The sequence below is a fragment of the Phaseolus vulgaris genome, chromosome 11 (genome assembly GCF_051622355.1).
Source record: "Phaseolus vulgaris cultivar YP4 chromosome 11, ASM5162235v1, whole genome shotgun sequence".
NCBI classification, from domain to species: domain Eukaryota; kingdom Viridiplantae; phylum Streptophyta; class Magnoliopsida; order Fabales; family Fabaceae; genus Phaseolus; species Phaseolus vulgaris.
Window position 1 is genome coordinate 13,746,263 of NC_143508.1, and position 12,371 is coordinate 13,758,633.

The following is a 12,371-nucleotide window of genomic DNA, read 5'->3' on the forward strand; positions in this document are numbered from 1 at the left end:
ACGTTGATCTCTCACTTTCGCTACTCGTTGTTGCTTATGCTTTTACTACATTGTTTCTACCTCTTGACATATTTTGTGTGTTCACTTATCTACGACACTTAGTTCTGTTGACATGTATCTTCGTATTACCTATCCATATGCTATCCAAATGTTGGATGGATGGGATATGGAAAAGGAAGAAGAAGCCTACGTTGAACATAGCCTATATATTATATGTATTTTGAATACTTGTTTCTCACACTCCTTAATTCATGTTTGTTCCATCCATAGAGTATTCCTGATTCTCCCTGTTCGCTTTAAGGAATTCGCTGAGATGAAAGCATAAACTCTGTTAAGTCAGTCACATCAGGAGGAGACAACGTACTTATTCTTACACGTTGTAGAAGAAGCAAGTCATAAATTAGAACCATTCGTTTGCTAATCATTATGTCTAAAGTTTGATAATATATACATATGTTTACACTTCATGGTGGGGTACCTTAAACTTCATCCACACATTTTTATTTTATTTTCTCTATTTCCCTGAGTTTTTACGTGATTCACGTTTTGGTTGTGGGGGAATGATTCATATATATAGATGAGACTATTGTTTTCTGGTAGCACAGAAGAAACCAAACTTTAATCTCCTAGCTTCAAATTGTGTATTGCATCAGTCAAGTTTAGGAAGGCTGCATAATAATATATCAGAAAAGTGGTGAAAGAAGAAACTAGCTGTATTATAGAGATTGATGATGGTGAGAACCCCGAGTAGTGACAAAAATGGACTGAAGAAAGGAACATGGACACCAGAGGAAGACCAGAAGTTGGTTGATTATATTACTAGGTATGGCCACTGGAATTGGCGCCTGCTCCCCAAATTCGCAGGTAATAATATAGCCATAGCCAGAAAGTTTATACTCTAATCAGCACCCTCTATTCTTATATCAACACAAGTTAATTGCTATGTGGCTCTCATTTTTCTTTTACGGTTTGGTTTTCGACCAATGTGTAGGGAATATTCCATTTCATGAACTTGCTATATATCCATAGATTATACAGTGTGTAACGAATCCTTTGTGATTAGTTTTGCACTGGTTGTTGTTGTCAGGTCTTGCGAGATGTGGAAAGAGTTGCAGACTTAGGTGGTTGAATTACCTAAGACCAAACCTGAAAAGAGGAAACTACAGTGAAGAAGAGGAGGAAACTATCATCAAGCTTCACCGACATCTAGGAAACAGGTGTGAAACCTTTTCCCTATGATTTTATACACTGGCTTTATAATATCAGTAGTACATCTCTTTTTCTATAACTTGAGTGGAAAACAGAGAAATAGAAAAGGTAATAACAAAAATTACCTTCCATGTGATAAGCAATGTAATGCAAAGGGAGAAAGAGAATAAAAAACGTAAATAAATAGAAAACAAAACAAGTACATACTTATAATTTTCCAGCTTGAAATGAACTCAACGTTGGCTCTTACCCGAACGAATACTGTTCAGTCAGATAGAAAAACAATTTTTTTTTTTATGTATATATACAGTCAAGTGTAAAGATAGAAAAGTAGTAATTTATGGAAGAAGAATAAAATCACTCCCCTTGGTGGAGTCAAAAAAAGCTAAGATAGCTGGAAAAATTTACATATTATTATTAATTTTAAAATTGAAATTATCCTTAATTTTTTTATCCACATACATTACAATAAAAAAATATTAAATATATATATATATATATATATATTATAAATAAAAATAAAATAATTAATTATAAATTTTGTAGTATAATAAATTATGTTGTTTAATATGTAATATGTTATAAATTTTATAAGATGATTATAAAAATCGATTATGTTATAAAAATCTGTAACATAATAGATTATATATTAAACTTAATCGACTATGTTATAAATTTTATAATATATATAACTAATTATTATAATAAAATAATATACTAATAAAATAAATATATTTCTATAATAATAATATAAATGTATTTATATAATAATAGTAAAAGAAAATAAATTAGTAATATACATATAAAAAATATGAAAGAATAATAATAATATTATATTTAAAATTTAAAATAGCAATGGTATATCAAAAAAGTAATAAAATTATAAATAATAATAGTAACTAGAATAAATTTTTAAAATTATAATAAAAAAAATTAAAAATATAAATTACATATTTAATAATAATCGAAATAAATTTATTAAATAATAATATTAATAATAATAAATAGAATTGATTTGATTTTATGAAAATATTTTGTATATTTGTAATAAAAATAAAAATAAAATGATGTTCTTACATCAAAATTTATTTGGAGTTGAAATAAAAGTTTTTAAAATTTATTACATTCTTAACTTTATGACTGAAATTTTTATTTTCATATAATTTTTCATATGTTAAGTAATTTGTAATTTGTTTGAAAATAATTATTTAACGATATTTCAAATAAAATTTATAAAGTTTTTTTTATTAACTCAAATATATATAAAAATATATATTATATTTTACTATTTAAATATTTTTAAAAATAAAAATAAATTTATATTTTATATATTTTAATAAAATTAAAAATTCTCTTTTATAATCATGATATCACTCACAAATTTTAATTAAAAAAAATTCACAAATTCACTTAAAATATCTTACTTCAAATAATTTTACTTTCTTTTCTTTCTTTGTACTCTTATTTTAAATCACAACAAATTTACTTTCTCAAATTTGCTTTCAATCCAAACAGAAACTTAACTACCGTAATAAATGAAAGTTGGACTTTTGTAAATGAAATGTGGAGATGTGACTGGGGCCATGTTGGTCCGCAAAAGGTTCGGTATGGATTGGGCATTTAACCATTCGTCCATTTAGTTCGTTCCGATAACCCGTCCTCTGGCTGATGAGTTGAGCAGCATAACTCTGAATTTTTTAATATTTTAATATTATTAAAATAAAATAACAAATATTTTTAAAGTTAATACATAATGAAAATTAATTACTATTGTTTTTTAATAGTTTAAATAATAATATTTTTTATGTTTAAATTTTACATATTTATTTAATGTAAATAATAATTTTATATTTATTTAGTTTATTTAAACATATTATCAGTGTAAGAAAGGGGTGAACTTGTAATATTTCTTTTAAGATTTTTTTTATGTGATTCAGGTTAACTGACCAATCATTATCTGAAACGAACCAATTCAACCAAATTTTATAATTAAATGAGCGAATCAACTCGTATTGTATGTGTCTATTCTAATTTCAATAACTTTATTTTGTATATTTATTAACAGAAAAAAAAAAGTAAAGTGTAACCATCTTACTTTAAAAACTTATTAATTTTTATAATTAGATAAACTCTTAATATCTTTACACTCAAAATTTTAATATAGTAGAATAATTTGAATTTTTGATGCAACTGTTTTCATTTTTTAAATAAAATATTAATTTATACAGTTTTATTAAGGCTTTAATATTTTTTAATTCTCTAAATTAGAACTATTATTTCTTTTGGTTCTCGAATTAAATATAATTTTGTAAAATGTTATTTTTAGTCTCCTAGGTTAGACGACGTTAATAATTATTGATGACATAATAAAAAATATCAACTTAACATTTCTTATTATAAGTGAAATATATTTTTTTAAGTTTACTAATATTTGAATATTTCATAATATATAAGTGAGTACAAACCTCATCTTATAAACTGATTTTATAAGGTTGAGTTAGACTTAAACTTCACTTCTTAATCTGATATTATAGTCATTTAAAGGCTATCATGTTGGGTTTATCAAGCCACTTGTTATCCGATTATTATCGAACTAAAGTTAAACTTAAAATTCACTTCTTAATAAATTTAAATATATTTTTACTTCTCCAAAATAGAGTTTTTTCTTTTATATTCTCTTGTTAAAAACTTTCATTTCTTTTATAAAATGTTAGTCTTAGTCTTTCAAGGCTAGGTAGTGTTGTTGACCGTTCATCACTATTCAAAAATTTTAGACAATCTACCCTAATACCTCATAATACTAACCTTTTCAACTTTATTCTCACACTCCAAAGTCTTAGTGAAAGGAAAAATAACTCTAGCATCAATCAAAATTTATTTATTAAAATCAAATTTCATTGTGTTATCTTGTGACACTTTTTCATCGTATTTATTATTATCAAAGAATGAATTGACGGCAACAAGTGTCGAGTGCACCTTCTCTAAGTTGCTCCAAATGGATTATGACTTTCCAACAAAGACATTGATGGAGTTCAAACAAGATAAGAACAATACAACTTGTTGGAGACTAAAGTCAGGTGAATGGTTATTGATCACCCTTTTGAATCTGAAAACAAATTTATTTGTGTATGACGACCAAAATGTTGTCCTTCTAAATAACATGAGAGTTCATAAAAAATTAATAAACTTTTGAAAAAATGTGTTACTCAATTATATGCATGTAATAAATATTGAGTAGACTATCATTTCTCACATCATTACCGTCACTAACGTTATCTAAACCTTGAAAATAAAAACAACATTATGCAAAATCAAAATACTCAGAAACAGCTTCTTTTTTTTAATTAGATGTCTAAAAGAAAATCAACTCTAAAAACATATTTAAATTTTTGATAAACTTTAAAACAAATGTTACTCAAATAAAACTATAAAGTAAATTTTGAGTGATCACAACAAAAAATAAAATAATTAGAAAGCAACAGTTTATAAATGTTCCAATCCTATTAAAAAAATATATTAAGCGTCAAAGTTCTCAAATTCTTATAAATCTATATTCTTTTTAATCTTTCTAATTTTAGATGTAGATTATGCTTTTTCATATATATCAAAAGCAATAAAACTTAATGTGATAAAAAAATGTCTTTACTGACACTCTCTGCGCTTTTGTCAGTGAAACCCTAGGAGCATATTTTAGTAGTGTGATTTCATGAGTGAAAAATACTTGTTATATCATATATGGGTATCATTGAGAATGAAATATTATTTATTATTCGTTATTCTGTCAGTATTTAAGGATCCTAAACTATTAACCATGGATTCATTATTAGCATGGAGTGATGATACTTAAATTAAACATTTGAATTTCATCATCAGATGGTCTGCTATTGCTGCACGGATTCCAGGAAGAACAGACAATGAAATAAAAAACTATTGGCACACCAACCTCAAGAAACGGTCTGAACAAGACTCAGCCACAGACTCTCAAGTCTCAAACTCATGTGAACAATCCCTAACAACAACAACTGAACCAAGCGGAAATACTTTCCAAAGCTTTAACTCCACGCAAGATTATTCCCCATTTTCCCAGAATTCATCATCCTCAATAACAAGCACAGAGTGTAACACTGTCACCATCAACGAAAATCTGGCTCCGCAAGATGAATTTGCCTTTTGGGACGCTGACACTGATCTTATGACCGGAAATTTCTGGTTAGAATCATATATGCGTGATATTTCGTACGTACCTAATGAGCCTGAGTACAGTTTTGACGCAGAACTTTGGAGCCATGATAACTGACATCTGTACACACGTTATTGAATTATTTTGTTGCTCAGAGCTGCTGCTGCTGCACTATATTCAATTATTAAACCATTACTGTTTAATTAATAATTAATGTTAGTATATTTTTGGCTTAAAAATTTATTTCTGGCTATGCGTATGTAGTATCCTTTTAATGGATTTAGTATATAATTCTTTTTAGTTTAACTTTTATAATTTTTATAAAACTTTTGAGGAGGGAAGAAGGTAAGTTTTTCATATCCTACGAGAGAATTAATACCTAAATCATAGCACTGACTTGAGCGTCGGAGTGCAATTGCAGGTACCCCCGACCGGCGAAGCGCACACACCAAAAGGAGGAAACTTGAAGGCAACCAACACGTCAACAAATTGTGTACCTAGTGGGTAGGTATTGCCTGGGCTCCATCATCCGTACAGGTACAATTGGCGTCCACCGTGGGACCGAGGTAATCTCTAGCTTTTCAAACACAATTATTTTAACAAGTAACGAGTGTGTCAACAAGGAACAATGCGAACAACGACCGTGTGGTGGAGGAACAAATAGCAATGATCCAAGCCCTCCAAGATCAAATGGAGGAGTTACGACAAAATGGAATTGCGGATCAATTACGTCATGAGGAGGATCGGCGTAGGCAAGAAGAAGAATGGCGTCGGCAGGAAGAAGAGGTGGTTAACTTAAAAGAACTTAACAAAAGGCTACAACAACGGCTTAGAGAGTCCGAATGAGAGGAACACTCCCACACGCCATTACCAACACCCCAAACTCATCAATCTAGAACAGTACCACTAACCCATCAAACACATCATACCCTCCATACACACCAGACCTGCCAAAGTTCCAAAACTTATGTTGCTCCCAACGACGAAGATCAGAAAGGCCACCCTTTCACATATGACATTATTGCTGCGCCACTCCCTAATAAATGGAGAGGTCTAACTATCAAGCTTTATGATGGTTCTACTAATCCGAACGAACACTTGAACATTTTCAAGACCCAAATGACTTTGTATACAACAGACAAAGTTGTATGGTGCAAAGTCTTCCCCACATCCCTCCAAGAGGGTCCACTAGGATGGTTCACCGGACTTCCTTCAAACTGTGTGACGAGCTTTAAAGTCCTGACAACGAAGTTTACTACACAGTATGCGACGAGCAGACCTCACCTCACCTCATCTATGTCCCTTCTCAATGTAAAACAAGAAAAAAGGGGAATCTTTGAGGACTTCATGGATAGATTCAACAAAGTCTGCATGGGAATCAGAAACTTGAATTCAGAAATAACAATGCATCACTTAGTCTCGACCATACTTCTAGGACGATTTACTGAAAGTATTATAAAGAGACCGCCACAAGACATGGATGAACTAAGGACGCAAGCCACCAAATTCATGCAGATAGAAGAGCACATCGATTATCATTGGAAAGAACAGGCCAATGCTTCGGAGAAGGAAAATGAGAAAAACAAAGGTAATCGTCCTCCCGTGGTAGAAACCGACCGAACCGAGGTCCTCGTTTTCAAACTAGGAAATTTTTTGGACGAAGCTTTACAGACTGAAGTCATTCCAACACTCAAGCAAGCACAAACGCCATGAAATGCTGATACTGCCAAACATTGCCAATACCATCGCAACTATGGCCACACAACCGAAGGCTTTCAAACGTTAAAAGATAAAATCGAAGAACTCATCCAAGCTGGTCACCTTCGCAAATTCGTTAAAACTTCCTTTACTGCTTCGCGGTGACCTCGGCGTGATACTGATTATTTCTCCAAAGATCGAGAACATTTCGGACGGAGAGACAGTCGAAACTGCGACGATTATCGACGTCCAGCACGACAAAGGGAAAGCGAAAGCCCAGTAAGAATTATGCGCCCGAAGTGAAAGGCCCAAACGAGGAAACCGGACCAGACAAAGGGTTCGGGAAGTCATCAATACTATTGTTGGTCCAGTCTCACTTGGTGTACCGGAGCAAGACATTAATTATATAGCAGGAGGCTTTGTAGGTGGTGGATGTTCTAATTCTGTAAGGAAAAAGCATCTAAGAGCAATACAATTTGTTCAATCTGTTGAACCAAGTGGTGTTCAAGCTTTGAAGAATCCAAACCCTTTGAAGGATGTTGAAGCCTTGGTTGTGCGTGCTGTTGCTGTGCTGGTTTAGTCTAATTCTGGGGTACTTTGAGTGTTGTAATCCACCCCTTGATCGAATCTAAAGCATAGGCATTCTCAATCTTTGTGAAAGTAAAATGTTTTTCAAACTAAGTTAAAACAACCGATTGTTTTGTCGAAACAATCGATTGTTTATAATTAGATGTTTTCAGAAAAGATTGAAAACTGTTTTTCAAATGGTTGAACTGTTAAAACCAAAACAACCGATTGATTCGAGGAAACAACCGATTGTTTGTTTTGGGACCATAACAGAAAAACTGTTTTATCTTTGACTGAGCTTTTAAATGATTTAACTGCTTACGCTCCAGTCATTAAATGCTTTGACCAATCTTTTAATGCAACTTAAGAGTTTGTTAAGATTTGATAACAAACTACATCTTTGAATATATTCAAAAAAACAGATTTGAGAATCATTCTTTTACAAGTTTTTTGCTAAGAGTTTTTGAGTTTTTCAAAGAGTAGAGATTGCTGAAAGTTTGTGATTGATCAAAGTTTTTGGAATAGGATTCTGCTTGTATTGATTTCATATTATCTTCTGTAACAAGTGTAATCCTTGTACTCAGTGAAACAAGTTTTCGTTTATGTGTTTGTTGAGATTGGTTGTGTGTTCTTGAGGGGATCAAGATCAGCAATCTTAGTGTTGGTGTGTTGGCCAAGAAGAGTGTGTGTCTTGAGGTGTTCAAGGTCACTTTCTTGGTTGTGGTGTAAGTGATCAAGTTGTGATTGCTTAGTGGATTTCCTCATAGGGTTTCTGAGAAGACTGGATGTAGCTCTGGATTTGGAGTGAACCAGTATAAACATCTGTGTGCATTCTCTCTATCCCTAACTCTTTAAATTCATTTTTGATATTTGTTAACTGGTAAAAACAACCGATTGTTTCGGTAAAACAACCGATTGTTTTTACTAGTGTTGTGCCTTTTGCTTTATGTTTTGAAAAACTGATTTCTTTATCAAGGTTTTCTTGAAGTAATTTCATTCAAGGCCGAAAAGTTTGTGAAAACTCTCTTTAAACAATTCATCCCCCCTCTAGTTTAAAGCCATATATTCTAACAATTGGCATCAAGAGCTTGGTTCTAGAAAGTTATTCAAGTTGATCCAAAAATATTTTTACTATGGCTGGAAAACTATCTTTTGAGGAAGGTGCTTCAATCTACAAAACACCTTTATTCTGTGGCTTGAATTACAAATATTGGGAAGCAAGAATGAAAATCTTTATGGAATCTATTGATCAAGGAATTTGGGATTCAATTGAGAATGGTCCTTACATTCTAAAGTTTAAAAAGAATGGTTCTTTCATTGCAAAACCTTGGTCTCAATGGACCAATGATGAATGTAAGATGGCCAAGCTTGATTGTACTGCTCAAAACATAATAGCTTCTGCACTAGATACTAATGAGTTTTTCAGGATATCAAAATGCAAAACTGCTAAGGATATGTGGGACACACTCAAGGCTGCTCATGGACACAATGAACCAAAGGAGGCAATGACAAAGAGTCAAGCAAGAAGGAAAAGAAGGCAAAACAAGAAAAGCCTCAACCTTTACTTCATGGCCAGAAAGGAGGATGACTCAAGTAGTGTAAGTTCATCAAACTCCTCAAACTTTGAAAATTATGGTCAATTGCTTCAAGCCTTTCAAGAAACACATGAAGAAGCCAACTGATTGGCTCTCTTGAACAATCGGTTAAAAGAAAAGAAAAGCTGGCTTGAAAATAGAGTAAAGACACTGGAAGAGGAATTAGAAAATTCAAAAACAGATTTTGAAAATCTTGAAATCATTTACAAAAACTCCTCTTGCAAGTGTGATACTCTAGTTTGTGAAAATTGCGAAAATCTTGAAAAGAAGGTCCACTATCTTGTTAAAATTGTGGATAAGCTTTGAGAGTGTTCTAGCATCTCAAAACTGTGTTTTTGGAAAAGCTGGATTGGGTTTTAATCCACAAAACAAACAAGATAGATTTTCAAAATCATTTTCGAAAATGCCAGAAAAACAATCGATTGAACCATCGAAACAACTGATTGTTACATGCTTCTATTGCATGAAAAGAGGCCATTCTGTGAGGTTCTGTAAAATCAGAAAATATGTTGTTCCTAAAGGTCTTATGAAGTGGATTCCTAAGAGTAATAAAGCTTTAATTGATGAGTGTAAACCAAATGGACCCACATTCATAAGGGGACCAAATCTTTGTACTTGAAAATCTTTTTTGTAGGAAATCTTGGAGGAGAGCAAGCAACTGTGGTACTTGGATAGTGGATGCTCCAAGCACATGACAGGGGACAAATCAAAGTTCCTGAGCATCTCCTTTAAGCAAGAGGGTCATGTCACCTATGGAGACAACAACAAAGGAAGGATTCTTGGGAGAGGATCCATAGGAGACAAAGACATCTTGGTAATCCATGATGTGCTTTATGTAGAAGGCCTAACGCATAATCTACTAAGCATTAGCCAACTATGTGACAAGGGATATCAAGTGATGTTCAAGGAAAACACATGTGAAATCTGTCTACCCAACACCAAAGAGGTAATGTTGGTAGGTAAGAGAGTTAATAATGTGTATCTTCTAGATATCTCTTCACTATGTTCAATTGGATGTCTTCTATCCAAGCAAGATGAATCTTGGCTTTGGCATAGAAGAATTGCTCATATTCACATGAATCACTTGAACAAGCTAATTTCAAAGGATCTTGTGATTGGGCTGCCAAAACTCAAGTTTGAGAGGGATCACATTTGTGAAGCATGCCAAAAAGGGAAACAAGTGAAAAGTTCTTTCAAAATTAAAAATGTTGTTTCATCTTTGAAACCTCTTGAACTTCTTCACATGGATCTCTTTGGACACTCAAGAACTATGAGTCTTGGTGGAAATTACTATGCTCTTGTTATTGTTGATGACTTTTCTAGGTACACTTGGACTCTTTTCTTGGAATCAAAGAGTGGTGCCTTTTCTGCTTTTAAGAAGTTAGAAAGAAGGTTGCAGAACACAAAGAACAGCAACATAGGTTCTATTAGAAGTGATCATCGAGGAGAATTTCATAATGAGAAGTTCAACAAATTCTGCGAGAAGATGGGGATTCTGCACAACTTCTCTGCTCCAAGAACACCACAACAGAATGGAGTAGTAGAGAGGAAGAACAGGTCTCTTGAAGAGCTAGCAAGGACAATGCTTAGTGAATCATCACTTCCTAAGTACTTTTGGGAAGATGCAGTGAGCACCTCATGTTATGTGATGAATAGGGTGCTTATAAGGCCTATTTTGAAGAAAACTCCTATGAACTCTTCAATGGAAGGAAACCTAACATCATTCATCTCAAAGTCTTTGGCTGCAGCTGTTTCGTTCTCAACAATGGAAAGGAAAACTTGGGAAAGTTTGATGAGAAAGCGGACCTTGGTATCTTCATAGGGTATTCACTCACAAGTCGTGCATATAGAGTCTACAACAAGAGGTTGATGACTGTAGAAGAATCAGTTCACGTTGTCTTTGATGAGGTAGATCAAAGAATCAATCAAATCCCAAAGACCAGTGTTGAAGAAGATGAACAGAGTATCAGTTTGGAGAAGCTGGAAATCTGTGCAGAAAAACAACCGGTTGATTCGCAGAAACAATCGATTGAAATTCGGCAACAGAGTGAGCTGCCCAAGGAGTGGATGATTCCTAGAGATCTGTGAGTGGATAACATCATAGGGCAGATAAAGGAAGGTGTCTCCACACGTAGCTCCATCTCAAATTTCTGCAGGCACACAACTTTTGTCTCTCAAATTGAACCAAAGTCAATTGAGGAAGCTCTCAAGGATGAGAAGTGGGTTGAAACTATGCATGAAGAGTTGAATCAGTTTGCAAGGAATGAGGTATGGTTTCTTGCCCCTCAAACTAATTAAATAAATATTATTGGTTCGAAATGGGTTTTCAGGAACAAGCTAGATGAGGATCGTGTGATCACAAGGAACAAAGCAAGGCTAGTTGCCAAAGGCTACAATCAAGAAGAGGGCATAGATTATGGTGAAACTTTTGCTCTTGTTGCTAGATTGGAGGCTGTGAGGCTGCTGTTGGCTTTTGCGTGTATGAGTGGTTTCAAACTCTTCCAAATGGATGTCAAGAGTGCCTTCTTGAATGGCTACATCAATGAGGAAGTCTGTGTAGATCAACCACCGGGCTTTGAAGATCATAAGTATCCCAACCATGTCTTCAAGTTGAAGAAAGCTTTGTATGGACTGAAGCAAGCTCCAAGACAGTGGTATAAGAGGCTTAGCAACTTCCTGCTATCTCATGGATATGAAAGGGGAATGGTACACAAGACTCTCTTCATCAAGAAGTCAAATGTAGAAATAATTCTTGTGCAAATCTATGTTGATGATATCATCTTTGGTGCTACACAAGATAGTTTGTGTGAAGAATTTGTGGCTGCAATGAAAGGTGAGTTTGAAATGTCTATGATGGGAGAACTGTCTTTCTTTCTTGGATTGCAGGTTAAGCAAACAAAGGATGAGATCTTCTTAAGTCAATCAAAGTATTGCAAGGAGATTCTCAAGAAATTTGAAATGAAGAGTTGCAAAGAAGTAAGCACTCCAATGCCATCAAGTTGTTACATGGATGCGGATGCTGCTGGAAAGGGTGTAGATTAAACAAAATACAGAGGATTGATTGGATCTTTGCTTTATCTAACAGCCAGTAGGCCGAACATCATGTTTGCGGTGTGTCTATG

General features: G+C 33.3%; 1 protein-coding gene across 1 annotated transcript; it reads left to right on the forward strand.

The window, feature by feature from the left end:
• The first annotated feature begins 617 nt into the window (after window positions 1-617).
• LOC137832502 (transcription factor MYB4) lies at window positions 618-5,512 on the forward strand. The gene is made up of 3 exons (XM_068640700.2): window positions 618-864; window positions 1,088-1,217; window positions 5,083-5,512. The coding sequence occupies exons 1-3, from the start codon at window positions 729-731 to the stop codon at window positions 5,504-5,506; spliced, it is 690 nt and encodes a 229-aa protein (XP_068496801.1). The 5' UTR covers window positions 618-728; the 3' UTR covers window positions 5,507-5,512.
• The last annotated feature ends 6,859 nt before the right edge of the window (window positions 5,513-12,371 follow it).

Bases quoted from the DNA above. Each gene is read 5' to 3' on its own strand.
- LOC137832502 (XM_068640700.2), top strand. From the start codon at position 729: ATGATGGTGAGAACCCCGAGTAGTGACAAAAATGGACTGAAGAAAGGA. The intron at 865-1,087 runs GTAATAATATAG...TGTTGTTGTCAG, and splicing joins CCTGCTCCCCAAATTCGCAG to GTCTTGCGAGATGTGGAAAG. The intron at 1,218-5,082 runs GTGTGAAACCTT...TTTCATCATCAG, and splicing joins CACCGACATCTAGGAAACAG to ATGGTCTGCTATTGCTGCAC.